General features: G+C 38.1%; 9 protein-coding genes across 14 annotated transcripts; 4 read left to right on the top strand and 5 right to left on the bottom strand.

The window, feature by feature from the left end:
* The first annotated feature begins 943 nt into the window (after positions 1-943).
* Positions 944-4,173, top strand: LOC17890201. The gene is made up of 3 exons (XM_006293876.2): positions 944-1,036; positions 1,240-2,710; positions 3,511-4,173. The coding sequence occupies exons 2-3, from the start codon at positions 1,296-1,298 to the stop codon at positions 3,761-3,763; spliced, it is 1,668 nt and encodes a 555-aa protein (XP_006293938.1). The 5' UTR covers positions 944-1,036; positions 1,240-1,295; the 3' UTR covers positions 3,764-4,173.
* Positions 4,174-5,807: 1,634 nt separating this feature from the next.
* On the bottom strand, positions 5,808-7,500 carry LOC17889454. The gene has a single exon (XM_006294328.2). The coding sequence runs from the start codon at positions 7,263-7,265 to the stop codon at positions 6,102-6,104; it is 1,164 nt and encodes a 387-aa protein (XP_006294390.1). The 5' UTR covers positions 7,266-7,500; the 3' UTR covers positions 5,808-6,101.
* A 1,239-nt stretch (positions 7,501-8,739) lies between these two features.
* Positions 8,740-8,908, top strand: LOC111831088. Its single transcript, XM_023784605.1, is given in 2 exon segments — positions 8,740-8,805; positions 8,807-8,908. Coding segments are annotated over 2 exon segments (168 nt in total).
* Positions 8,909-10,017: 1,109 nt separating this feature from the next.
* LOC17888201 (sodium-dependent phosphate transport protein 1, chloroplastic) lies at positions 10,018-12,699 on the top strand. 2 transcript variants are annotated; one of them, XM_006296312.2, is made up of 9 exons: positions 10,018-10,425; positions 10,545-10,652; positions 10,827-10,982; positions 11,076-11,291; positions 11,373-11,582; positions 11,667-11,804; positions 11,899-12,066; positions 12,161-12,245; positions 12,352-12,699. In XM_006296312.2, exons 1-9 carry the CDS (start codon positions 10,066-10,068, stop codon positions 12,447-12,449), a joined length of 1,539 nt encoding a protein of 512 aa, XP_006296374.1. In that variant the 5' UTR covers positions 10,018-10,065; the 3' UTR covers positions 12,450-12,699. The 2 variants fall into 2 exon arrangements, with proteins under 2 accessions (XP_006296374.1, XP_023640032.1); XM_023784264.1 differs by having other exon boundaries at positions 10,327-10,425; positions 10,530-10,652.
* On the bottom strand, positions 12,636-13,230 carry LOC17890233 (josephin-like protein). The gene has a single exon (XM_023784269.1). The coding sequence runs from the start codon at positions 13,228-13,230 to the stop codon at positions 12,835-12,837; it is 396 nt and encodes a 131-aa protein (XP_023640037.1). The 3' UTR covers positions 12,636-12,834.
* On the bottom strand, positions 13,133-16,596 carry LOC111828549 (josephin-like protein). Of its 3 annotated transcripts, none has more exons than XM_023784266.1 (5): positions 16,522-16,596; positions 14,858-16,386; positions 14,289-14,758; positions 13,725-13,761; positions 13,133-13,217 (listed from the first exon to the last, which is right to left on the bottom strand). In XM_023784266.1, exons 2-3 carry the CDS (start codon positions 14,939-14,941, stop codon positions 14,300-14,302), a joined length of 543 nt encoding a protein of 180 aa, XP_023640034.1. In that variant the 5' UTR covers positions 14,942-16,386; positions 16,522-16,596; the 3' UTR covers positions 13,133-13,217; positions 13,725-13,761; positions 14,289-14,299. The 3 variants fall into 3 exon arrangements, with proteins under 3 accessions (XP_023640034.1, XP_023640033.1, XP_023640036.1); XM_023784265.1 differs by having other exon boundaries at positions 13,169-13,223; XM_023784268.1 differs by lacking the exon at positions 13,133-13,217 and having other exon boundaries at positions 13,724-13,761.
* LOC17890381 (phosphomethylpyrimidine synthase, chloroplastic) lies at positions 16,418-19,226 on the bottom strand. Of its 2 annotated transcripts, XM_006293758.2 has the most exons (6): positions 19,150-19,226; positions 18,672-18,981; positions 18,455-18,582; positions 17,544-18,370; positions 16,768-17,451; positions 16,418-16,594 (listed from the first exon to the last, which is right to left on the bottom strand). In XM_006293758.2, the coding sequence occupies exons 2-5, from the start codon at positions 18,977-18,979 to the stop codon at positions 16,771-16,773; spliced, it is 1,944 nt and encodes a 647-aa protein (XP_006293820.1). In that variant the 5' UTR covers positions 18,980-18,981; positions 19,150-19,226; the 3' UTR covers positions 16,418-16,594; positions 16,768-16,770. The 2 variants fall into 2 exon arrangements, with proteins under 2 accessions (XP_006293820.1, XP_023640031.1); XM_023784263.1 differs by lacking the exon at positions 19,150-19,226 and having other exon boundaries at positions 18,672-19,037.
* Positions 19,227-20,607: 1,381 nt separating this feature from the next.
* Positions 20,608-24,099, top strand: LOC17889847. 2 transcript variants are annotated; one of them, XM_006293667.2, is made up of 7 exons: positions 20,608-20,790; positions 20,905-22,101; positions 22,250-22,869; positions 22,983-23,312; positions 23,404-23,484; positions 23,584-23,701; positions 23,811-24,099. In XM_006293667.2, the coding sequence occupies exons 2-6, from the start codon at positions 20,949-20,951 to the stop codon at positions 23,695-23,697; spliced, it is 2,298 nt and encodes a 765-aa protein (XP_006293729.1). In that variant the 5' UTR covers positions 20,608-20,790; positions 20,905-20,948; the 3' UTR covers positions 23,698-23,701; positions 23,811-24,099. The 2 variants fall into 2 exon arrangements, with proteins under 2 accessions (XP_006293729.1, XP_023640003.1); XM_023784235.1 differs by having other exon boundaries at positions 20,899-22,101.
* A 720-nt stretch (positions 24,100-24,819) lies between these two features.
* On the bottom strand, positions 24,820-26,025 carry LOC17890128 (F-box/kelch-repeat protein At2g29830). The gene has a single exon (XM_006295675.1). It carries the CDS (start codon positions 26,023-26,025, stop codon positions 24,820-24,822), a length of 1,206 nt encoding a protein of 401 aa, XP_006295737.1.
* Between the last annotated feature and the right edge of the window lie 477 nt (positions 26,026-26,502).

Raw genomic sequence — 26,502 nt, 5'->3', positions numbered from 1 at the left:
TTTTGTAGTTGTTAAATTGGGGACTACTTGAATACTTGCATTTCATATTTTACGAAACTCGAAACATATAATACATCTCGACAAATACATGCATGGGATAGGGAGATTGTAGTACCAACTTAGTTATTTGTTACAATCATGCATCATTGCACTTGAATCATGATGTATAGAGAAACTGTGTTAATCATAATCTCCCTTAAACGGAGATTATGATTCTTTCTCTTTCATTATACTTTGTAACCTAATTTTCTATAAGCGTTTTATTTATATGATCCATTATTGCATCACTTTTACAAAAATATTTGATTCCACATTCTATATACATCCGGGAATATTCATTTTCGGATTCATCAATTTTCAATCAAAATTATTTCATTTTCTATATAAAAACCAAAAAAAAAAAACGATAAAGGTAAATTTTTTATATACCAAAAGAGGGTAAAATCAAAATGAATATGGACGCAATTACAGTTCCCTACACTTCAAACTTCAGAGTTAACGCCAGATTACATAAAAATATGGACATTTTGCAAAAACTGTTACTTCAAAATTGTTTTATTTTAATTAACACTATCATTTAAAATACCTACGTGGCTTTTCCAAACCCGTTGATTGGTTTATTTAAAAATTATAAAAATTACAAGTAATGAGAAAATGACGAGAAACAAAAACCCAATAGTCTGGGAAACACGTGGCGTATATTTAAACCGTAAGATCTCTTTTAAAAAATCCGATGTCTCTCTCTTCCCTCCCGGTTTAAACATGTGAGTCGGTTCTTGTCACCGGCTTACTTGTTTGTCAGGTTCTTAAACGTCGCTGTTTCACCGGGTGATGATATTTTTTCAAATTAAAATTTTTAATTTTATTTCGATATCTTTGATAAACTCGTGCGTAACTAAACCCTTTTTTTATTCGCATCCGTATATAAAAACCGCTTCGTCTCACTCTCTCTCTCTCTCTCTCACAGGATTTTCTCGAGAAAGTTTTATTTCTTTCCTCCCGAGAAAATTTCAGACGTAGCTTCGATTCTTTGCTGGTGAGGTTTCCTTCTTCCTTACTATTCTTCTCTCTCTCTCTATATCTAATTCGTTGAATCCAAGACTTTCACATTAATTCATTTTGAATATTCATCGATTCTCGTGACATTTAGCTTTCTACGATCCGATCTGCCATCTGTAATGATTCAAAGAGCTACCTCTCTCTCTATTGATTGTTTCATTTTCTTCTTTTGATTTACAGGAGAATCCATTGTTGAAGAAACGAGTAGTCTCTGTTATTCAGATTTCGATTTTCGCATGGGGATGAAAGTAGCATCTTCATCTCCGTTCCTTCAATGGACGACTCAGCCTATTGTTCATCAGTGTTCGTCTCCTTCTCAAACCCTAGCCTCCGGGACTATAACATCTCCTTCAAAACGACGACGGAGTATCGGACACGACGCACGGTTTTTATCTTGTCGTTTTGCGCCGCAGAGACTTATGAACCGTTCGGCTCTTTTAGGAACTCCGTCGACGAAGCTTCATCGATCCAAGTCATGCGAGCTATGGTCATCATCATCATCATCATCTAGACCGACTAAAACTCAGTCGATTCGAAGAGTTTGTAGCGCGAGCTTAGATCCTCCATTCTCCGATGAGGAATTCTCGAAAAAGATCCAAGAGCTAACTCTCAGATTCAATGTCCCAGACCAAAACGATTCAGAGCCTTTGATAATTCACGATTACAGCCTAATGGAGAAACCTAATTCAATCGAGCCGCCATGGAACGAGATGGTGCACTTGTCCAATATCGAAATGAAAGCAAACAGTGTTGACCTTCCTCTTTCGCTTCGGATCATAAAGAAGAAACGGCAATGGGAAGAAGGAGTTAAACAAGTAGGCGAATCAGCTTGTTGCTCGATGAACAAAGCGTTTTCGTCAATGGTGTTTATGATTAGAGAGATACAAAGCTTTACTCTGCATATGAGAGAGGTTCTGTTTTACGAAGATCTGCAAGGGATCTTGCTTAGAGTTAGAGAAGAGATGCACCAATCGTTCGTTTGGTTGTTTCAACAAGTCTTCTCCGCAACGCCGACGTTGATGGTTTACGTTATGATACTCTTAGCCAACTTCACTGTTTATTCCATTGGGAGCAACTCTGCTTTAGCTGCTCCTCTTCCTCCTACTGTTACAGAGCTAACAGCCGCCAATGAAACAGATGAAACGGACGTGAAGTTTGATTCCTCGGTGGTGAAAACGTTCTTTGTATCGTCTCCCAACGGGAATACAACTTCAGTTAGTGGTAACAACAATGGCGGCGGTGGAAACATCAAGCCGGTGTTGAGCGGAACAGATGGTGATGGATTCGATGGATCAGAACAGTTCAGAACAATCATGCCCGAAGGAGTTTCTCAGTTGTCATCATCCACATTCGGGTCAACTACTACAGAGTCAGAGCCGTCTGTATCAGGACAAGATGAAAACAGGCTGTGGAATTCGATGGTGGAGGAAGCAGAACGAATGCAGTATTTAAAGATCGACGATTCGTTGGACCAAGAGACAAGGAAACGATTCGTGTCTAATGTAGAGGCTCGGGTAGAAACAGAGGAAGACACGGATTACTTCAAAACAGAGCTTATGTACCAAACGGGACTGTCTCAAGAGCCTAATAATCCTCTGTTACTCGCAAACTATGCTCAATTCCTCTACCTCGTCTCTAATGACCATGACAGGTAACTAAACATTTTACTCTTTACAGTTTAACCATGTTTTCGTGCTAAGTAATGTTAAACCTTATTAGTGTAAGCTTAAGGAGATTTAGGTTTCAGAGTTAGGATCGAATCTTCCTTTTAGATTCTTTGTGAAATGTGAGGCTACAAGTTGATGCTAGGAGTCAGAAGTAGGCGCAGACCTCGATGATTTTTCTATTCACTAGTGGGGTATTCTTGTGGAAATCATAATTGTTTTTTGTGGAACCAATTCTTTTCCTCTTTGGGGAAAAACGACATTACATAAATATCTAACAAAGAATAAAAAAAGGAAATTTTCAATAATTGTAACTCTCAGTCAGTGTTTAGGGAGATTAGTTCTAGCCAATGAGCTTCGAGTCTTTGTGGGTTTTAGTGATTGTGGAGTTTACGGTCGTGGTTTAAAGTCTCCCCACCAGAACCAGACACCAAAAGTCTCTGTTTCGCAGTTTGTCTTCTAGATTTTTTCCCCCACCCAATTGCATTTACCCATGTTTTTGTCATTGGCTTTAGTTTAACGCTAACATAGTTTAGTTAACAAGCATTATAGATTACATTGACACGGTGTATGGTTTGATATTCTAACCAATCCTTTTTGTCAATATGACTAATATTGGCTATCTAGACAATTCTATCACATTCTACAACCGTTACTGATACATATCATTATATGGAAAAATTAATGTTCACACGCAACACTTTTGGAGTTATTCATCCCTCATCTTTAATTCGTTCCACATGTCTTAGTTATCTCACGTGATTTCCATATGATAATTGTGTAACAGAGCGGAAGAGTACTTTAAGCGAGCGGTGGGAGTGGAACCGAAAGACGCGGAGGCGCTTAGCAAATACGCGACGTTCTTATGGAGAGTACGGGACGATCTTTGGGCGGCTGAGGAGACTTTCCTGGAAGCAATCGATGCTGATCCTACCAACTCTTACTACGCCGCTAATTACGCCAATTTCTTGTGGAACACTGGCGGTGACGAAACGTGTTTCCCTCTTGACGACGAGGCTCAGGAAGAAGACACCATCTAGATAAGATGGTGCAGCAATAAGTAGTCTTCTCTCTATAGAAAATAAAATGATATATACAAGTGCAACTAATGAATATACAACATGTGTGCATACCATGTATGTATTATGTATATGCAAGTTTGTCACCGAAGATCAATGGAGTAAAAGAGGTAATATCTTCAAGGGTTTGGTTTGGTGGTAGTTGAAACGCGTAACTGAGTGAGATAGAGCACGAGAGATCGGAGATGATCACACACCGCCTTGGTTGGGCCTATGTTGTGGAACCAAGTGTCTTTCCTTTTTTGTTTCTTCTTGATATTCTAATACGTTTCTTTTTTTGTATTGGTTTGCACATAGTAGTGAGAGTACTGCCACTGCTACCTAGTCAAAAAATACTAAAATAGTTATATGCAATTTTGGCATGTTTTTAATTAGCCATATAACTAATTCAGATGGTTATACTTTTTGGTGTAGTATTGCCATGTGAATTAGTTATATAACTAAATCGTCCCCACGTTATTTATTTCGAGGTTTATTTGCGATGTGTATCTTGTATCAGACATGATAACAACGACACACAGACTCGTTAAATTCATGTGGTTGGCGTAATTGGAATATATAATTTCACACGGTTTTATTCTTGTTGGCTGTTGCCCTCATAGATCAAATTATGAAGTAATGTAGTAAACTAAATAACAGAGAAAGTTGAAATAAGGCTTCTATAGTTCAAAAACAATCTTTAAAGGATTTTTGTAATAAAAAATATAGAAATACAAATTAAAGCATATCTCACCAATTTCTCCCAAAATGACATAAGTTTGAAACAAGACTAAGCGATTTATATTATTTTTTTATAAACTAAACTATGGTGATCTCAAGAAGTGATTTATCATATGCATAAACGTTTGGTTTGGTCTAAACTTTTTAATTCGTGTAGTTTACTGGTTGACTCAACGCAACTTTGACAAGATCAAAGATGAAATTGTTCAGACAATAAGAGCTTCTCCCTCCTCTTATGTTCTCAAGGTAGACATCATAAAAATTTCCCTAATGTCCTATTTCTAATGGTTTTGATCACCCCTTATATATGTTGTAGTCTCTAGTGTGTTGCATTTTCCATGTGGCAAATGGTGGACAATGCATGTGTCTTGTTCTCTCATCTATACGTTGAGCTTTTTCACTCGCTTCCTCTTTTTCGATCAGCTGAATCTCACGGCGATATCACCAGTTTCCAAAGACTCTTCTTGTCCAAATGCCGATTAAAGCTCGAAAACTCATCACCTAAAACTGAGATACCACCACTTGTTTAAGTTGATGAATCAATTTGTTGTATATTTGTTAAGACGACCGTTCGAATTGCTGCTGAAGTGTTCAAGAACAAGATAGTCATTCACATAACTCGGCAAACCATAATTCAGGTTTTATCTGCTAAGTGCTTTTAAAAATGCATGTATCAGACGAATTCTTATGTCTCACAAGTTAATACGCTCTAGAATACCAGCGTAATTTGAGTTTATATACCATTATATCAAAATAGCTAGGAAACCATTAAAAGTTGCATTACTTGTCTACTCGAAATATCAACAAAAAAATAATTCGCATGTCCATACTTAAAAAAAAAAGGTTACGAGGTTTTGTCTGCAAAACAGGTTTGTGATCAATTAACACAAAACCCCAATGACAAGATAAAAAATTTCACTAGTTGAATTTGTTGCCATTTCCGATATTTATGGATCTATGTTAGCCAACAAATATTATTGTGAAAACAACAAAACCATGTAAGTAATTTGAAAAAGAATCAAATGAAAATAAAACTTCTCTTTCATTTCTTTCAACACCAACTTCCTAATCAGAAACACTAAAAATAAACAATCTTAAAGTGTTTACTTTAGTTTTGACACCCCAAAACAAAAAGTGTTTACTTTAGTTAAACTTTCTTTTAATTATATTCACATAGGTGTCTACCATTTTCTTCCTTTAATCAAGTATTCAACAAAGGAACACAAAAAAAAAAAAAAGGATCATAGTGGTTAACCTCTCTATGATTTGGTCTTCTGCTAATGACTTTAATCAACATATAAATCGTATTACACAAAATAAAACTTTTCAACCAACATACATTGTATTCGACTAAACATAAACTACGTAGTAGGACTTAATGTTTCAACTGTTGAATCTCTTTGCTCACAAAACTTCTTAAAATATACCACAAAGATTTTACCATTTTACCTCACAAAAAAAAACCTAAAAGTGTTCGTTCTTCACACTTCACAATTATAATACTTCTAAACCACATTACCTTAATCCAAAACACGAGTAAACAAAAATATAAACACAACACAGACGATCACAAAACCGGTTACACAGTATTATACACTATAACGAAACAAGGAAGCACAGCCCTTGGATTAAAAACCAACAGCTCATCATCGTCGATTCTGAGAAGCGCACCACTCTTGTTCCCACTCTGCCCAACCAGAGAATCATACCCTCCACCTTCACTCTTGTCCACGTCATCCATCAAATCACACCCGACCCGACCCGCTACCACCCGACAAACCAACATGGCCCGTTTCACGTTCATAAACCCAAACTCTTCTTCAACCTCCTCCGGCACCGCCACGTGTCCTCTCCACCCCGTCGCTAACGTCGCGATCCCGTCTAGCTTCGGCGAGAATCCAGATCCGATGATCCCGCATATGCTACAGTACTGATGACCGCATAGATTCGATTTACCGTTTTGACCTAGATCGCACATGAACGTCGAGCAGTAGAATCGCAAAAGCTCGTTCCCGTCGGCGACGCAGCGTTCGTCTTCCCACCGTGATCGAGCCGCTTTCGATTTGACGAACTCGCGATACTCCTCGAATCTGGTGAGAATCTTCTGGCTGTTGTGGATTTTTAAAATCCGGATGATCTCCGGAGATTTGCGATTAACTTGTTCCGGCCAGCCTGATTTGAATATAATCTCGACGATGTTCGTGCTCGATTCGCCGGCGATTAGCTCCGAGACGGCGTGTTTGATCGCGATATGGCTCTCGAGGAGGTTGATCCTCTGGAAAATCTCGCCACACGAGTTACAAGGGAAAATCTCGTTACGCAGAGGGAGGAGAAACAGAGGATTGTTGTTGATGTTATCGCCGGAATACGAGATCTCGAACTCGGTTTGTTGTTGTTGTTGTTGGATACGGGTATCCGGGTCGGGTTGGTTCGTTGGAAATGAATCGGGTTGGACGAGAGTGACGAGAGAGTTCTGTGATGATCTTGCGGACGTTAACGTACCGTTAGGGTGTGTTTGGTTACGGGATTTAGATATCCTTGTCGTGGATAAGAAAACCCGTTTTAAGTAAGTCCAAGAAGATGAAAGAGCTGAAGAACCAGAAGAAGAAACTATTCTGAGCTTCTTCTTCCTCCTCTTTTGTTTACAGTCTCCTCCTTTAGGGAAGAAGAAGCAACCGAGGAAGAGGAAACATAGTGATAAAAAGTATTGACGTAACAACGAACCTAGTTTTCGCGCCGCCATTGACAAGACTTTGAGGTATAGAGGATGAGACTAGAGAGAGAGAGAGAGAAGAAGAAGAAGAAGAAGATTACACCATTGGAGGTGAGAGGTGTAAAGAAGAAGAAATGATAGAGAGAAGTGTAAAGGAGTATGAAGACAGCTTAAAGGTGTAGAACGAAAGAGTAGGTGTGACGCTATTTTTATTTTTGTTTCTAAGTTTTTTTTTTGGTTAGAATATTTGTCTCCTCACTTTAGTTTTTTTTTTTTTTTTTTGTATGTTTATGCGAATCTTTACCGATGCATTGGTTCGTGTGTGCATATGAGTGAGTGTACATTGTTTTTTTTTACTTCACTGAAGCTTTGAACCCGTAGAGACTAGAGGTTCTCATCACTAGCAAGTTTCACATATGGTTCGACGCAAGACACAAATCGACTTCGGCTACTACGTACATGTGTTTAGTCGTATGTAATACCAAACTGACATATCAAATGTTTTAACTCGATCGATGCAGATATAATTTTATATATTCTTCTTTCTATTCAGAATCTACGATCCATTTTTTTGTTGTTCTTAATTATTCGTACGATGTAATGCGAAGTTACAAAAGTATTCTATACAATGTATAAGATACAGAAGCCAAACTCGAAACATTGTGAGGAATCCAAGGCAACACAGTCACAGAATTATATTATCGATATTTAATATTTGGTTTTGGCAAATTTTGTTGCTTAGGATGCGGACGTAGACAGAGGAACACGTGCACATGTCTCGTGTCTAATTTAATCTCTGCGACTCACAGTGCATATGTTTTACTTAGATCCATGCACGCCACATATCCATGCATATGCATGATCACATAACTATAGTTAGCTAGTAAAAGATAAATAAATAATGTTTCATTCAGGTTAATTAGGCTTTTTGTGATTTAGACAGAACATGACAAAAATATGGGTTATGGTTTCGCTTTCAGGAAAGATAAATCAAGTAGCAGTTAGAGGTGTTAAAGTAGTTTAATTATATCTCAAATGGTTTGTTTTGATTCGTTTAGCTTAATATAAATGTCACCACCTTCTTTGTTTCACCACAATCAATCAATCGTGGTTTCGCCGCACCATTAATTTTTGTTTCTTTTCAATTATGTATAAATGCATTGAAATTAATCTGAAAAAAATAACAATGTTTGGATTCGACTATAAAATGTAGGTTCAACTAATTTATAGGATAACGACTGAAGATATATATATATATAAGATTAATTTGACTATACCCACTTGGTTGAATCAATTATTTTTCATCATATTGTCGGCAGAGAATACCACATTGTATACAAAAGAACTTGGCATCTTTTATTTCTTCTTCTACTCCTATAGAACCCAAATTAAGAAAGTGTAATTTGGTTTATATATAACTTGTATGTCGTCGTTTAGCTAATAAATGTAGGAGAGACATACAAAAATGAGAGAGGAAAAAAAGAGAGGTAACTCTTAGTGATGAATGATTGAAATGGTGAATGATAATTGAAGAAGTGGCGGGCCACGTGAGAGAAGTATGTACTTTTGGAAAAGTTGGTCATTTCGAAGCTCTTCATGTCTCCATCCACATGAGTTGGCCATTCTTTGTTTCTCTCTTCCGGCCTAAGTTTTGCGTTACCATCTCTAGCTAAGCTCTTGCAGATATGACAAGTGAAAAATCTTGCCTTCTTCTTGTTTAGTGAGTGAGTGGTACGTACGAGCCCTAATAGTGGTAGCACGACACTATCGTTAGTACCTCCTTTCTGAATTAGACGTCGTCTTCATTGAATCGTATACCATAACTTAGGTTTTGATGAAGACCTTATCGCAATGTTTAGATGTTGGTGAAGGGATAACGCATGCAAAAAGAGAAATAATTAATTTAACGTTATAGAATCAATAATGACGAATTAAAGAAGAGTAAAATAAATAAAAGTGGTACTGATGATTATAATTGATAAAGCCTAAGCTAGAGAAGATTTGTGGTAGACAAGAAGGGACACCTTCGATGAGTAAATCTGCCGCACCACAATCTTACATCATTCTCATCCTCTATTCTTGGACCTCCGTATAAAGTTAAAAACTACATAAATGTGATTCATGTAACTCTAATTTTGTAAGTTTAGTTTTTACTTTTTATCTTCATATGATCCAAGTAATGACTTTTTTCTTCTTCATATGATTCATGTAACACTTAACTTTGTATTTCTTCAAAACTGAAACTTAACTGTTTACTTCATTCTATCCTTTTGTATACTAACTAAAATAAGCTCGTTAGTGTTATTACTCTTATCAGTTCTCGGATTAACATATTGTTTTGGCATCCTTTATGAACGCAATTAGTGGGTGGTTTGGGTTCCACCTTTGGATCCTGCCTTTATTTATTCCATATATAAAGTAGATCATTTGTCATATTCTAAATATTAAATTATGGATGAATATAAATATTATTGTTTTGACTTTTGATAGGCCTACGTAAATTTTAAGAGACTTGTTTCTCTTTTTGGAATTTTTTTTAACAAGTCTCGTAATATTGTTTGGGCGTTTTGGATGTGCAAGCTTAATTGGGCCTTTTATGGGCTTTCTGTTAACCTCAAAATCTTAGATTAGTTTGTTTAATGGACCTCCAATAATTTCTGTTAACTGTTACTTCCCGTTAGATTGTGACATCCTCACCCGACCAATAATAAACAGCCACATGTCGTCACGTCAGCCACGACCTTCAAAAATAAAATCAGTTCCTCTCTCATAAAAGAAAGAAGAAAAAAAAAACAGAGAAGAAGGAAAAAAATAATATCTATCCTCCGCCATGAACGCGAGAGCTCTTCTTTGCTCTCCGAATCTTCACTCTCTATACACTTCGAACCGTCCACCTGAAAAACCCAGTTCTTCTCGTAGCTTCCGGAACCTCAAACCAGCTCCCAATTCGTTACGGGTATGGGTCTACCAACGGAATCGGTCCGGTGTTTTCCGGGTATTAGTTCGGAGCTCCGACAAGAGAGAAAGCAGTAATTCGTATTATGTGGATGGTGAGAGAGTTAGTCAAAACGACGTTGTTTCTGATTCTTCGACTAGCTCGATCGTCTTACCATGGTGGGAGGAGTTTCCGAAGCGGTGGGTTATAGTGTTACTCTGTTTCTCAGCTTTTCTTCTCTGCAATATGGACAGAGTAAGTAGGGGGGGGGGGGAAAGATTGAATTTTTATGGAAATTGAAGAGTTTTTGGAATTGGGATTTGCTTAGTTAGGAAATTGGAGTTATCAATTTGGGACAGATGATGTTTTAACAGGTGAATATGAGCATAGCTATACTTCCGATGTCTGCTGAGTATGGTTGGAATCCGGCAACAGTTGGTTTGATACAGTCTTCTTTCTTCTGGGGTTACCTTCTTACACAGGTTAGCTTTTGGATTGTTTCCTTAATTGGTCTGATCCGGCAACATTTGTTTCTTTGTCTTCATTGCATAGATTCTTTGCGATGTTTGCATAAAGGAATCTCTTTTATATCCCACTTGCTATCACGTTTGAATCAATAAGTGTGTATCTGAATCAGTTGTTTGTTGATATGATAGATAGCTGGTGGGATATGGGCAGACACTGTAGGGGGCAAACGGGTTCTTGGATTTGGTGTAATTTGGTGGTCAATCGCAACAATTCTCACTCCTGTAGCTGCTAAACTCGGTCTTCCGTACTTGCTTGTTGTTCGTGCTTTCATGGGAGTTGGAGAGGTTTGTGATAACTTATTATGATGTTTTAGATATTGGTCTCGGATATGTGTATGTCGTCGATAAGGACAAATAAATCTCATCTGGTATCTTCAGGGTGTTGCAATGCCTGCTATGAACAATATATTGTCGAAGTGGGTGCCTGTGCAAGAGAGAAGCAGATCGCTCGCGCTTGTTTACAGTGGAATGTACCTTGGATCCGTTACTGGTTTAGCCTTTTCGCCTTTCTTGATTCATCACTTTGGATGGCCCTCTGTGTTTTACTCCTTTGGGTCTCTTGGAACTGTATGGCTGATTCTGTGGCTAACTAAGGTCAGACTGCTCTATTGCTCTAACTTTTTCTTGATGAAAATCTCATACTATTAATGTGATGTTACCTGTTACTAAGTATAGGCAGAGAGTTCACCACTAGAAGATCCAACGCTGCTCCCTGAAGAAAGAAAGCTAATTGCAGACAACTGTGCCAGCAAAGAGCCAGTGAAGTCGATCCCGTGGAGGCTGATACTGTCGAAACCACCGGTTTGGGCTCTCATTGGTTGCCACTTTTGTCATAACTGGGGAACATTCATTCTCTTAACCTGGATGCCAACCTACTACCATCAAGTCAGTTCTATTACTGCCTTTATTCAAGGAGCTTTGATGTTCTATTTTTCTCTGGTTATTAATCTCATGAACGTTGTGAGGCAGGTGTTGAAGTTCAACCTAATGGAATCAGGACTTCTCTCAGTATTTCCATGGATGACAATGGCGATTTCTGCAAATGCTGGAGGATGGATCGCCGATACACTCGTCAGCCGAGGGTTCTCTGTCACTAATGTCCGCAAGGTACCTGCATATATCACCCTTCAGTCCATTTCAACGCATCTAGTTAAAGTAATTCATTCGATAATCACTTTATCTTTTTCTATGATGAATCCAGATCATGCAAACAATTGGGTTTCTTGGACCAGCGTTCTTCCTAACACAACTGAAACACATAGATTCTCCTACAATGGCCGTTTTGTGCATGGCTTGTAGCCAGGGGACTGATGCGTTTTCACAGTCTGGTCTATACTCTAACCATCAAGACATTGCTCCAAGATACTCTGTAAGTGTAATTTATTATTCCAAAGTCTTAACTAACCATGCTACTTAAAAGCAAATGGATAAGCACGTTGATATGATGTTGTTGGTGTGGTCAGGGAGTGTTACTTGGTTTGTCTAATACTGCTGGGGTACTCGCTGGAGTTCTTGGCACAGCTGCGACTGGTCACATCCTACAACACGGTCAGGACTCCTCAACACTTCTTGATTCTGAGAATGCTTTGCTTAATCGTTTAAAAACTCTTCTAAATGTAACTTTTTCTGTTCTCAATGACATGTAATGCATCAGGTTCTTGGGATGACGTTTTCACGATTTCGGTTGGTCTTTACCTTGTCGGGACCGTCGTTTGGAACCTATTTTCGACCGGGGAGAAGATAATCGATTGATACAATCCAAGAAAAGTGATATATCAGTGAATAGTTTAGCTCCAAGACCTCATTCACGCCAGCCTCTGAATATACATCATCATTGCAGTCAGAGAGCTTGCCGGAATATTCCTTTTTGCCAGAAAATCCGTCAGGATATACCTGCTCGTAGATTTAGGCCAAACGCATATAACGATGCTATGTAGATGAAAGACATACAGATTTTTTTTGTACATAAAGGAAACTCAAACATTCCACACTCTCAAGAGTACTTAAATCTCTCTTCTGCTATATATATATATATGTTATTTCATAAAAGATATTACAACGCAATTCTCTAATATGCTATTGCGTAGCCAACGAGTGACCAAGAAAGAGTTTCGAAACTTATGGGCATTACAAAAACTTATGATTTACCGTCACTGGTAGAACTTGATCTCGTAAACGAGGTCGATGAGTTTATAAACTGTATGCAGTCTTCTATCGCCTCTGATCTGTGAGTATCATTTACGATAGAGATGACCGAAGACTGAGATATACCAGAAGAAGAAGCCTTCTTCAATGGTGGAGATCTCTTCTTCTTCTTCGTCCTCATCACCACCAGTCGTAAGCCCTTAACAAAGTTACAGCTGAAATGTTTGATCAGTCTTGCTGCTGTGCATTCTGTTTTCCTCGGTAGCCTCAAACCACAGCTTGTTGTGCATCTCGGATTCTTACCATATGGTCCCTTTACTGAGGATTGCTTACCAGGAGTTACTGGTCTAGTGTTTGCATTGAACCGTTTTGTTCCTGTAGCTGACATACCAAGAGAGAGTGAGAATAACTTGAGGAGAGTAAGGATTATATATAGGGATTTGATGCTGACAGTTGCCTATAAGAGTTCAGGTAGAGACCAGAGAAGCCATGATTATTAATAATGCATCAATAATGACATAATAACACTTAAAGCCATGATTACTGTAGACATTCGAAACATATACAAATAAAAAAAAAAGTTCAGTTTCATACTTACTTTAGATACTTTATGTCAAAAGGACTGTAATAACTAACAGATTTAAAGATATCTGAACTCTAACGCCGAAATTTGGAAAACAAAGCTAGCCAAAGAGCAAAAGAAAAAGACTTTGTTTAGTTTTTCTACATTTCCATTAGCGAAAGCAAGTAGAAGACGGTCCACAAGGGAATAAACCATTTGTTTAAGCAATAAAGGTTCTTTCTTTGAATAAACCTTTCGGTATTGTTCCTATTTTGATGAAAACATTCTTTTGACTCCTGGAGAGGCCGAGATAAACGTACCTTTATAAATTGCAGATACCTTACTTGAGACTTGAGGCTACCAAAAATTAAGAGAAGAAATAAGAACAAAGTCAATGGTGGGCATAAGCAAAGCAAATCAGCAAACAGATAGTAACCACACAATTTCATGACATATATATAACATCAACCTCTGGAGAAAGATTTCTTACATGTCAGAACAATCCAGCGAGATCAGAACAATAATCAATGATAGATTGATTAGCTAGTTATTAGATGCTAATGGAAGATGATTAACATAAATGGCAGGTTTCAAAATTGCAAAAGCGCGATAAAGAATACAAAAGCTTCTTCATCAAGTGTAATAAGAGTACAGTGTAAGGATTTAGCATATCAGTCTACCCATCATATACACAAGAAAAGATTTTGTATTCTGAGTTATAAATCATTAGTTCAAAACTCAATAAGTGGAGCAAATTCACTGAACTTTTCTCTAACGTGATCAACACTGTTGAAATTTAAACTACAAGACGTGTACTAGATACATTTTCACACTTGATGGGTATTCAATAACATACACAGAGAAGTCAGAAAACTGAAACTCACGTTGTTGATCTTTAAGCATTGTTGTTCACTAGCAAAACCTCTCCACCTAAACTCAGATTTTGATCCAAGAACCCTCTTACTTCATCTTCATCTTTGAACATCTGTGGCACGACGAGATCACTATCCAAATTATACCAAACCCCATTGATTCTTCTAACCACAACCCAATGTCTACTTTTCCACAGACCACCATATCGCTTAACCGGAACATTCAACACAATACCCATTAAAGCATCTGCATCATTAAGATCAATGGAAGAAGCTCCACTACGCTTATCATGCCAAACAACACTCTTGCCTTTGCCTTCAAGAGCTGTAATCATCACGTTTACGTCGTAGTTACCAGTGAGTGTATTGTGATGAGGCTTGAGGAGTAAAGAGAGAGGTGTCCATGTTTCTTTGTTTGGATCATCGTCCACGAGCTTCTCTGCTATTGAGTTCAAGTTTTCTCGCGTGAATGCGTCTTTTTCCTAAATCAAACGAGGGCAATAAGAAACAGTCTCAGTCATCGGTGATTCGCAGGATGAAATTTTTGAAAGTAGAAATAGAGAAGAGAATTGATCGATCACCTGAAATAGATTGTTGAGGGAGTGCAAAAGGCAAAATTGCAATCGTTGTCGTTCGTGATAGATCTGAGATTCGGATTCCGCCATGTTCGGTAACCGTCCAGTGGAGAAAATTTAGGGTTTCGATCACTGAGGGAAACTAAGCAAGGGGTTGGATTATTTCGAGCAACCGACACGGCAAGGCTTCAGAGCCTCAGATGAAGACGACAGTGTTGTGAGTTGAATGAATGCCAAACTGTGAGCCGTTTTGGAAATATAATTATAACATACATGCTGTTTTCTATCTACTAGTCAATATACTACGAGTCTACGAGAAACATCACAATGTCCTGGATTTCCAAAAAGAAACAGTGTGCCGTCTCTATCTCTCTGTGCCTTTCCAGTTGTATCAAAATACAAACTACTGAGTAAAAGAACCAATATCAGACCCTAAACTCCAATCCATGGATGATGTATGATCATACATGAGGTTATCAACTGTTTGATCTGATCCGGTCAGTGACAAATCAAACTATAATGGTGCAAGAAGAGGCTCACAAGCCCCCAACAATACAGATACATGATATGGATATAAACATCATGTCTCTCATGATCCCGTGTACATTTTAGCAGAAACATCAACCATATAAAACAAATAGGCTGTCAAATACAGAAGCTAGTAGATGATAAAGTCTTCAAACCATTTAAAAGACACAACGTAACGTGTCTATATATTGGTATTTTAGAGTTTTAGGTTCTTGACAGTTGTGTGATCTCATACAGCAGGAAAACAATACAGAATGTGTAAACTTTTTATCCTCGTGGCTCCAAAACTTTCTTTTGCATTTGGTAAGTTAGTATTACTTATCTTCTACTGCAATATAACATAATCTTTCACATATTGATGTGTACACGTTTTCAGATTTGTGTTTATAGAAGCTGAACAATGACAACCACAGTGGATCATCTTCATGTGTAGCTGATTGAGCTTCACTTTCTTTACATCTGCTTGTTCTGCTCAATTCCATTCCACTACTCTGCGGTATGCAATAAAATGACAAAGGTGCATTTCTTTGCCCAAAATGTTTTCCTCAAAGTGATCATCCCAATTTCATTGTCATGCCCATTTAAGTAAACAAACGAATATAAGTTTTAAAAACCAGATTTGTGTTGTGGAGCTGTAAAACAAATTAAAGAGCAGATTTGGATTTTAGCTTATGCCCCAAAGGTGCAAAAGCATTTCTTACTAATCTGAATGAACTTTTGTTTGAATCATTCTTCAGTTTATAGTGCATCAGTTTTTAAGTGGTTGTATGCCAATTTACCAATTTAGCTAAATCTCATAGCTCGTGAGAATCATACTGTTGGAAACCGTGGACTTAGAAGCAGGAGAGCGGCAACAGTAGAAGCTTCTTCATCTTTAGAAAGCTACAGAAAAGAAAAAAACATGCACACTCCCTGCGCAGGCATTACCCTGTTCAGGTTCAAAGGGACTTTCTCAGCCTGGTCCCAGATAGCCCGCTCTTTCGCGGGCTAGTCTGGTTCAAGCACCCCTGGTGCTTTTTCATGTCAAATCACTCACAAAGTATTGAAAACATCAACTTAGCTTGTTTTATTACTGTTTCTGACTCGAAGAGCATACAGTAGCATAGATAGTTCTAAAGAGACATGGAGACTACATAGCTTACCAACAGTCTGTCCCTTTACCCGGTATAGTCCAACAGGCACCAAGACTTGAGTAAGCGAGGCCTTGTTTCAAACCTGAGGAAGTAAAAAAAAAAAAACGACCAAAATAAATGTGAGGAGACATTTGACCATATGTAATAAGCTTATTGTTCAGAATTTAACAGAAAAGATAATACACCTGAATGCTTGTAAACTAGCGAGCAGTAACTAACATGTTTGTTAAGTAAGCAAGGTCTACGCATACTGACCTTTTATTTCTGAGCAGCCTTGACATAGCTCTCTGGCAAATAGATTTCTCCACCTACTTCACCGTGCTGTTCTCCACTAATGGTTTTCTTGGCAATGTTGAACTCTTCACTCATAGCATCCATTCCTTGTCTGATGGCTTCTTCAGCACTACCATAACCATTCTCCTCTGCATACTTTCGGATGTCTTCTGTAATCTTCATAGAGCAGAATTTTGGTCCACACATGGAGCAAAAGTGAGCAACCTTGGCTCCATCAGCTGGAAGAGTTTCATCATGGAAAGACATAGCAGTCATGGGATCCAAGGATAGAGCAAATTGGTCCATCCATCTGAACTCAAACCGCGCCTTGCTCAGTGCATCATCCCATGCCTGGGCATGTGGATGCTGTTTGGCTAGATCAGCTGCATGAGCGGCGATCTTGTATGCTATAACCCCAGCTTTCACATCATCCCTGTTTGGTAGCCCAAGATGTTCTTTTGGTGTTACATAGCAAAGAAGAGCTGTGCCCAAGGCTCCAATATTGGCAGCGCCAATGGCAGAGGTAATGTGATCATATCCAGGGGCAATATCAGTAGTCAAAGGTCCAAGAGTGTAGAATGGTGCCTCGTTACACCACTCCAACTGCTTCTGCATATTCTCTGGAATCTTGTGCATTGGGACATGCCCTGGCCCTTCATTCATCACCTGAAACAAAAAACAACCAGTATTGAGAATATGTATATATGCAAATGCAAAGTGGATGACTGTAAGTGATTACATAAACAGTTGTCGTATACCTGCACATCTTTCTCCCATGCTCGGCGAGTTAGCTCACCTTGAGTAAGGAGCTCAGCAAACTGAGCAGTGTCGTTAGCATCATAGATCGAGCCAGGTCTCAGACCATCCCCAATTGAAAGAGCCACATCATACTGGTTACAGATGTCTAGGATATCATCCCAGTGCTCGTAAGCAAAGTTCTCCTTGTGGTAAGATAAGCACCATTTAGCATGAATGGATCCACCACGCGAAACGATCCCAGTCATACGCTTGGCTGTTAAGGGAATGTAACGCAGCAGAACCCCAGCATGGATTGTGAAATAGTCTACACCTTGCTCAGCTTGTTCAATCAAAGTCTCTCTGAAGACTTCCCAGCTAAGATTCTCAGCAATTCCATCCACTTTCTCAAGCGCTTGATAAATGGGCACAGTACCAACAGGAACAGCTGAATTCCTTAGGATCCACTCACGTGTCTCGTGGATGTGACGGCCAGTTGAGAGATCCATGATAGTATCAGCTCCCCACATTGTTGCCCACTGAACCTTGTAGACTTCCTCTTCAATAGAGCTTGCAACAGCAGAGTTTCCGATATTCGCATTGACCTTAACCAAGAACTTCCTACCAACAATCATCGGTTCCAGCTCCAAATGCTTCTTGTTGGAAGGGATGATCGCCCTCCCTCGCGCAACTTCTGATCTAACAAACTCAGGGTCTAGCTTCTCCCTGGTAGCACAGTAGAGCATTTCCTCAGTAATGATCCCTTGCTTAGCATAGTACATTTGAGTGTATCTTGGTGTTCCTAGCTTCTCTCGGCGATCAATCCACTCCTTCCTTAGCTTAGGAAGCCCTGTTGAAAGTTTCATTAGTTATTGACACTCACATAGAGATCAAAAGAGAGGTAAATGGGCAAACACAAGCTCTAATCACATACCATTGCGTGGGTTAACATCCTGAGGACCACTAGTGTCATAATTATCAAAAGCTGGTTCACCACCAGACAAATGAACACGTCTAAAAGGAACTTTAAGCACATTACCAGATTCTTCATGAACAACTTCCCTGAAAACAATCAAAAACCAAACCAGTGTGATTTCTCAACTCGTCCAAATATGAAGAAAAAAAAAATGTGAATCGAATGAAGCAATTACTTGTGTTCTTTAGTGCTCTTAGGAAAACACTCTTGAAAAGATGGGATTGGTTGAAAATCAGGAGAAGAAGGATCAATGGTGTGTTTCCTCTGCTTAGCTCTCTCAGAATTAGTCGTCGGTGGATCAAATGTTAAAGTGGCTCGTGTGGTTGTCGTTGATTCCTTCTTGAACCGAGCTGTAGCAGGAACTTGAACAGCCACATCGAATCCAGGTAGCAAAGACGAGTTTGGGAGTTTAGGCCAAGCGGAGTGAGTTTTGTTGTTGTTGTTACATACGACCGACATCAAAGTACTGTGTACTGAAGCCATAGCTGAACGAAACACAAAGAAAGTTACTAAGCGATATATTACACAACGACACTAAATCGATCGGAATTTTTCGCCGGAAAGCAAAACAAAACTCCGATCATGAAATGAAACATGCATGCACATTCGTGAAATCAAGAGATGAATAATGGAGAAGGGAAGGATTGGAGAACCTGGAAGAGGAAGCTTCTGGATCTGAGGCAGAATCGTTGAGGAAGTGAATCGTCAGTGACGAGAGAGTGTGTGTGAGATAGAAGAAATAGGAAATGGTGTGTGGTTTAAATAAAAGGAACGAACCTCCTGAATCGTTTGATCTCATTTGTCACGGACGATGCATACAAAAGTGAATGCGTTGCTGACGTGTCCTACGTCCACTTGTCAGATATTTAGTCGATTGATTGCATTTGTATAAAAATATCAGATTTTAAGATAAGATACGTGAGGAGGAGATTGAGTTAACCATTTTTAAAGGGTAAATAGTAAAAATTATGTTTTAATCCCAATAATAATTATAAATAAAAAACTCATTCAACTTAAGGAAACAAAAAATGCCAATGGTAAAACTGTAAAACAATTACAGATTTTAATTGGTAACTACTAGTTAAGTTGGGTTCGATGGGTAAACCTCAGTTTAATAAATGGTTAAAATCGTTTAACTAACGCAGTTAAATTTTTTTTTTAGCGATTGTGAAAGAGTTGTTAACTTAAAATTAGTAAAAAACATGATGAAAAAACAAAATTGGTTGAGTAGTTGAGTTCAAACAAACGGTTAAATAATAGTTATGATTAGTTTAAAAAAATAATAATAAGGTATATTTTTTATAAATAAATGTAAAAAAACAAAATTTTCTAAAAAAATAAATTAAACTCCTTATAGAAACAATCAATGTAAATTATGTAATGCACATTGCCCCCACTAAGGCACTAAAAAAACTCAGTAAAGTCTAAAGACTAACAAATAAATATTTATCATACAAATATGTTGGCAAATATATGACAATTGATAAACCATACAAATTGGTTTCTCAATCCTTTGTTGTTGGTTCACTCATTCGGAAAGCGACATTGATATTTTGTTTTGTCCATATATTGATAAATGGTAGTGCTTAAGAATATGTAAGTCCATATCAATATTGAAATATGATATTTCAAATTTTATTTTCTTTAAGGACGTAAATGACATAATTATTATCATTTTACTGAAATCAAATACAGATGATATATTCAACTTACTTAATTCAAAGACCCACGTATTAATTATTCAACCAAATCATATCTAGAAACTATAAATTATATATAGAAAACTCGAAAGAAAATGATTTTTAAAAGTTATCTACGAAGAGAATTATTCTTCATGACTAGAAAAGATAATCTTACAAGTAAACACAACAACCATTGACGCATTTATTTATATTTATGTTCGCATTAATGTTTCGTGTAGGAATTGTCATGGGTCTTTTCCGATGGGCTTACATTTAATAAGCCCAAAACTATGAAATCTGAGTGATAAATGCAAAGAGTAAATAAATAAAGGGATCAACCTGCAATTTAAAGAAAATAACACCATTTGATCAAAATTCAAAGTTTCTTCCTTGTAAGAAAGAAAAAAATGTCAATCTTTGAAAAACATTAAACATGTAAGCAACTACGTTTTTTAATAAGTTGTCTTCCCCGCACGATCCAATCCATACATAAAATATTCATTCCCTCTCTACCACACCGACATGTATTTGAAGAAAGCAGAGAAATTTTTTCTAAATCTGCAATTAATATAAACCCCTTCAAAAGCATTTTGACTGGTTATCGTTTCAAAGGTAAGCTTGACCTCTCTTCTTCATCAATTTTGAATTTTTCCTACAAAAGTTTTGAACTTTTGATATTTTTGTGTGTTTCCGATGTCTAATTGATTTTTATTTTTAAAGTTTCAGGGTTGTTGTTTTGATCACTAGAAGAAGAAGAAGAAGAAGAAAAAATGGGAATTGATGGTAAAGATGTCTGCTTTATCATATGGAAGATTCTAAAACTCTCAACGAGTACAACTTTCAGATACGTGATGAGATACCCATTTGTTTCTGGTGTTTCTGCGTTTATGATCGTCTTGTATACTTTTCTTCCTTTGGTTTTCTATCTCGTGCTCTGTTCTTCTCCGTTGATAGCTTATGTTTGGTTTCATCCACGGAATCATGATCTGAGTTCAAAGATATGTGATTTACCGGAGGAGGGAGAGATAACGGATCGTGGGTTGTCTCAAGACGGAAGAACAGAGAAGGCTGAGTTAAAGCACCAACGAAGTGTTCGACGAAATGCTCGAAGGAAAGTTGAAGAGGTTGGGAAAGATTGGGATTCATCTCAGGCTAGTGAGGATGAGAGAGGAAAGGTTATTCTGAAAACTCTATATGGGGAAGTTTTGCCTGAGACAGTCACTTCTGATCTGGAGAGTTTTAAGAGAGACAGGACGTTGCTTGTTACAGAAGAAAGCTCCTTTGACTCTGACGGTGACAACAATGGAGATGTTGTTGTTGTTGATCCATTGGAGAGAGTGACGAGTGTTTGTGATGGTGGTGATGAAAGTGAAGTAGAATGTTCATCATCAGAAGAAGAGGAAGAGGAAGAAGAAAGGCGTGAAGATATAAACAAGGTCGATGTAGTAGCGTGGACAGAGGATGATCAGAAGAATTTGATGGATCTTGGGACATCTGAGATGGAACGAAACAAGAGGCTTGAGAATTTGATTTCCAGGAGAAGATCAAAGAGGTTTTTCCTACTTGCAGCTGAAGGAACCTTGATGGATATGGAAGTTCCTCGGATTTGTATTGGTCGGAACTTTTACGGTTTCAATAAAGAAAACTATGAAATCGATGGACTTCTCATGCCAGGCTCAGCACCTTCCGTTTTATTACCAAGAAGAAACCCATTTGACCTTCCTTATGATCCACTCGAAGAGAAGCCGAACTTGACAGGAGATAGTTTCCATCAAGAGTTTGCTGAGGCTAACCCGAAAGATATCTTCTTCTGCCGCCATGAGAGCTTTCATCATAGAGTTCTTCCATCAGAATCTCATAAAGATTCTAAATTGACGTCTTTATGGAGAAATGCAGTTGATGGTAGGCCTAGTCCACTGCGAGGTATAGTAATGGTTAGATTTGAATTGAAACAGAAGGATTAGCTTTGCTTTTGCAGAACTTCCTTACCTTTAACTAGTTTTGTTATGGCATTGATTAAGATTATGATTAGGAATTCTGTATTTCTTGGTGATTTTTCTTGTTGGCATAGGTAGCAATGATCAACCACCTCTACTGAAAGAAAGAGATATTACAGTTAGAAAAGGAAATGATATGGAGGCAGGGGAGGTTCGGATAGAGACAGATTCCATCAGAAACGATGATAGTGACTCGAACGCATCGCTTTCTCCACGTGAAAGAGAGAAAGATGCCAATGCCTCGGACCAATCAGATGCTTCTGGAACTTTCTGCAAACAAAATGATCGTGTTGGAAACTCTCTTGCGGGCTTAGTGCCTAGAAGCAGCGGTTCAAGTTCACTAGCAACAGCAAGGCAAAGATACATGGAGCATTTTGGTTACAGCACAAGAAAATGTCATATGGTGACACATTCCGTTGACTCTGATCTTCAAGTTGAGGTTTCTGAACTCGGATCACCTCCAACTTCAGTTGATGGTAATGACTCTGATTATGAGAGATCACTGTTTGTTTATGAATCTGACATCGGAAAGGAAGTGGGTTTCAATAGTGGGAATTCTGAATTCTTACCTGTGAGGAGAGAAAATGAACATCTAAATGAAACAAGTTTTTTAGCTTCTCCAGAGAATGAAGAAGCAGAAAAATTGGAGTCCATGGTTCCTCAACATAATGAAGTTTTCTCCAAAAGAGCAGAGGTCAGTTAATGTTGGTTTTTCTTCTTCTAAATCTGAGTTCATGGAAATGGTTTGAGTTTCTTTCTCAAAAATGTTAAGAGATTGAAACATAATCTTTGTAACTTTTTTTTCAGGAGTTAAAGGAACTTCCTGAGAGCTCAGCTGAAGAGATAAAGATAAGTTATGACTCTGACGAACCTCAACCATCTCATAGAACTGATCAAGAATCTGAAGAACCCCGTGAGAGAAATGATGGAGAAGAAATGCAACAAGCTGCGGAAGCTGAAGCTTCTTCTGATGTAATCCATCCTGTAAACTCTGAAGAACCTGCTACTTCTCCAAGATCAGTGTTACCAGACATGTTACATCTAGACCAGGCTCATTCTGAGGATCTGGATCATACATCAGTTGGTCAGCTGCAAAATTTGGATCCACCAGCTGAATCATCTCATAATCAATTAGATGTAAATTAGAAATTTTGAAAAGGAAAATACAAGTTCTGCATACATTACATGTACGTTGTTTGACGCTTGAATTTTGTTTTCCCGATTGCAGGAACATTCTGAACAGACTGAGAAAAATACAGTAGAAACCGTTGGTTCTGATGACATGGGAACAATTCAAGAGAAGCAAGAGGTGAGGCGTTATCCTTTTCCAAAGTTACAATGCTCTGTATATACTTAGCCAAAAGTGTATAATTCTTCTTGTGCTTAACATTGAATATGAATATATCAGGGATCTGAAGTAACAAACAGTGATGAGCCTATATATGCAGAAGACCACAGACAGTCCATTGATCCACTGGCTGTAGAACTTGAAAACAATCAAACCGTTGGAATCAATCGATGAAATGGTAAGATCAAACCGTTGCTTTCTTTTGATATATAAGTGGGACTCTTATAAGCTTTTGGTTCTAACCTTTACAAGGAACACAATCTGATTCACTTTTCTTTGTTCTCCAGTTCCAATGCAGAGAAGTTATTACTTTTACTGAAATTCAACGAAGAACCAAGTCATTTTGGTGTATAATCAAACACCAAATATAGCTGCAGCGACCAATTTTATAGTGTTAATATCATAATATGCGTACAAAAAAAGCGGCGAAATTAATGATAAGATGTTTGTGTAGATAGGAACTTTATGTTTGTGTTGTATCATGAAATTAATAAGTATAGGGAGAGAATGTATAGGTTTCTTGTGTATGCTTTGCTTCCTTAGAACTCACGGCAACTGAGGAGATCCTCTTGAACATTTTTGTTTTCTTCGGCTATATATTTTCATGTGTCTTGGCCCTTGTATAAAATGTGATTTTGTGTTTACTATAAGTGAAAAGATAAGAGGGTAAAAATCTGTTCTAAGCTCGGGTCTTTGTATTTTCTCACTTGGGTATTGTAGTTGTAATTTACCCATAAAGACAAAAGTTTCAACTAAGTCACTTTGTTCTGCTTCATCTCTAAACCATAAATTCATATTTGCTCATATGGTACAAGTAGAATAGGTTTCATATGAAATCTGATTGTGATTACTTACAAAGAATATTAGTGCAACTGCATAAGACCCCAAAAAAGATAAGCAAAACTAAAAATGCATTTCTACAAGTCCCTTCAGAGGTTTTATATAAAGGCTAAAACAAGGAATGTCATATTGTGGACAGAGCTATATAAAGACGAGTTACTCTAAAGTGTCACGGATATAACAGCTTCTGGCTTCTGCACCACTCTTTGCTTCATAGTTGCTCTGATATCAACAAGCTGGCAAAAACAACCTGCAAGTTCATGAAAGCCGAATTAAGACTCGAGTCTCATAATTCATCATGATCAGTAGTCCAAACAGATCAACAAGCTGGTAAAAACAGTAGATGTAATAAAAACAGTAGACTTGAGAAGCTAATTATTGAAAATGTCAGAAACATCATATTTCATCATGATCAGAAAAATACCTGCAAGAAACCATCCACCATGATTTGAATCATCAAACCGTAACAGTTTGACAAAGATGAATAGAGGGGCTATTCCTCATGTCTCTATACACATGCGAGACTGATTCCACCTTCCCCTGAATCTGACCTCCTTGACGAGTTTCCAACGCTATCACTACACAGCAAATATCACGTGGGCGCACATAATAGCGGCCCAAAATCACCAACTTGCCACCAAAATTGGCCATCTTAGACCATTCATAATTGAGCATACGCAACTCATAAGCGGATACACCCATCAGAGGTCTCCAAACCAAGTCATTCGGATAATATACCATTACTGGATTCTCAAAAGAAAACGTACGATCAACGGTATACAACAAATCTCCAACCACACAAGACGTGGAGTTCCAAAATCTCATCAGTTGACTTTCATGTCCCCATGACTGCCATAAACCTTGTCTTGGATCGTAAGCCAAACAACAATCAAGATTCCGAAACAAGATTCTCCCCTGCATCACCACAGATATACCAAACGTTCCATCAAGAGTAGCCTCGTCAGGGGATTGACTAGGCACAGTTTCCCAAACCCGACGCTCTACATCGTACACTTCGACCCAATCATCATCTCGTTTCAGGCGACCACCGATTACATAAATCTTCCCGTCGACCACTCCAGCGGCTGCATAGCAACGAGCCCTTTCCATATTTGGGAGATTCTCAAACGTATGGAATCTACAATCGATGACAACCGCAGTCCTTTGGGGTTCATAAAGGCCGACGAAACCACCAATAAGGTAAATCTTGTGTCCGATTGTGACGGCAGAACATCCACGATACATGGGACGAGGTGTAGGGACTCTGCTGAACCGTAAAGGGCGGTTGCTACGATAGAGAATGAACAAGCTTAGGGGAGTAATATTAAATGGTTCTCCGATCAAGGCATAAAGAACCGGTTCGGTGACGCCGTAGAGCAAGCGCGTTGAGAAGTGCTGCGGCGAAGTGATTAGTTGAAGAAAGGCTTTGCAGACGAGAGATAGGTTCGGCTGATAACATCTCGGCACACGTGCGATGATGATCTCCATGATATCTCCAGGAAGTTGTACTCGAGGAACCGGAGGAGGAAGATTCTCTTCTACTACTTCTTGAAGATTCTCGTTTTGATTCTCTTTGTCTTGAATCTCTTCTACTTCTTGAGGATTCTTGTTTGGATCATCGCCGCCGTTAGAGCCGCCGGGAAGTGCAGAGATTACAGCCATCGCGGTGTGACGTTAGCGCAGCAACGAATTTAACTGAAAGTGATGAGACTAGTTCAAATTTTTTTCTTTCTAAAATAATGTTGTTGTGTATATTATTTATAGGGAAACCAAATTTTCATTTCATTTGGTATCTACGTATTCAGAAAACTCGGTTTAAAAAGGATTTTAACATTTAATACAAATTTCCAAAAGGATAACTTATATTAAAATTATTTTCTTCTTCTTATATTAAAATCCTTCTTATATCAAAGGGATTTTAAGTCTCGTTAATACAGTATCCTCGTTAATACAGTATCATTTTTTTTTTTTGTAATGAGATTTTCTATGTCAGCAAAGTTATTTTTCTCATTGTTTTTAACATAGAGTCAGATGTCTCTGTCTCTGTCTCTGTCTCTTAACATGATTACTTGGCTCACAAGTCTCTGTGTTCTCTCTACTTATAAATCCTGACTTGTCTTTCAGATGTCGAATTAAATG

This window comes from Capsella rubella, unplaced genomic scaffold (assembly GCF_000375325.1).
Source record: "Capsella rubella cultivar Monte Gargano unplaced genomic scaffold, Caprub1_0 scaffold_4, whole genome shotgun sequence".
NCBI lineage: Eukaryota > Viridiplantae > Streptophyta > Magnoliopsida > Brassicales > Brassicaceae > Capsella > Capsella rubella.
The sequence above is the reverse complement of the archived record's forward strand: the minus strand, read 5'-3'. Positions and strand labels throughout refer to the sequence as shown.

Excerpts from the sequence above, each read along its gene's own strand:
- LOC17888201 (XM_006296312.2), top strand. The coding sequence starts at position 10,066 with ATGAACGCGAGAGCTCTTCTTTGCTCTCCGAATCTTCACTCTCTATAC. Across the intron at positions 10,426-10,544 it reads TTCTCTGCAATATGGACAGA|GTGAATATGAGCATAGCTAT; the intron begins GTAAGTAGGGGG and ends ATGTTTTAACAG. Across the intron at positions 10,653-10,826 it reads GGGGTTACCTTCTTACACAG|ATAGCTGGTGGGATATGGGC; the intron begins GTTAGCTTTTGG and ends TTGATATGATAG.
- LOC17890381 (XM_006293758.2), bottom strand. The coding sequence starts at position 18,979 with ATGGCTTCAGTACACAGTACTTTGATGTCGGTCGTATGTAACAACAAC. Across the intron at positions 18,583-18,671 it reads AAGAGCACTAAAGAACACAA|GGAAGTTGTTCATGAAGAAT; the intron begins GTAATTGCTTCA and ends GATTGTTTTCAG. Across the intron at positions 18,371-18,454 it reads GGATGTTAACCCACGCAATG|GGCTTCCTAAGCTAAGGAAG; the intron begins GTATGTGATTAG and ends AACTTTCAACAG.
- LOC17890233 (XM_023784269.1), bottom strand. The coding sequence starts at position 13,230 with ATGTCAGCTACAGGAACAAAACGGTTCAATGCAAACACTAGACCAGTA.
- LOC17889454 (XM_006294328.2), bottom strand. The coding sequence starts at position 7,265 with ATGGCGGCGCGAAAACTAGGTTCGTTGTTACGTCAATACTTTTTATCA.
- LOC17890128 (XM_006295675.1), bottom strand. The coding sequence starts at position 26,025 with ATGGCTGTAATCTCTGCACTTCCCGGCGGCTCTAACGGCGGCGATGAT.
- LOC17889847 (XM_006293667.2), top strand. The coding sequence starts at position 20,949 with ATGGGAATTGATGGTAAAGATGTCTGCTTTATCATATGGAAGATTCTA. Across the intron at positions 22,102-22,249 it reads TAGGCCTAGTCCACTGCGAG|GTAGCAATGATCAACCACCT; the intron begins GTATAGTAATGG and ends TTGTTGGCATAG. Across the intron at positions 22,870-22,982 it reads TTTTCTCCAAAAGAGCAGAG|GAGTTAAAGGAACTTCCTGA; the intron begins GTCAGTTAATGT and ends CTTTTTTTTCAG.
- LOC111828549 (XM_023784266.1), bottom strand. The coding sequence starts at position 14,941 with ATGGCGGAATCCGAATCTCAGATCTATCACGAACGACAACGATTGCAA. Across the intron at positions 14,759-14,857 it reads CCCTCAACAATCTATTTCAG|GAAAAAGACGCATTCACGCG; the intron begins GTGATCGATCAA and ends CGTTTGATTTAG.
- LOC17890201 (XM_006293876.2), top strand. The coding sequence starts at position 1,296 with ATGGGGATGAAAGTAGCATCTTCATCTCCGTTCCTTCAATGGACGACT. Across the intron at positions 2,711-3,510 it reads GTCTCTAATGACCATGACAG|AGCGGAAGAGTACTTTAAGC; the intron begins GTAACTAAACAT and ends ATTGTGTAACAG.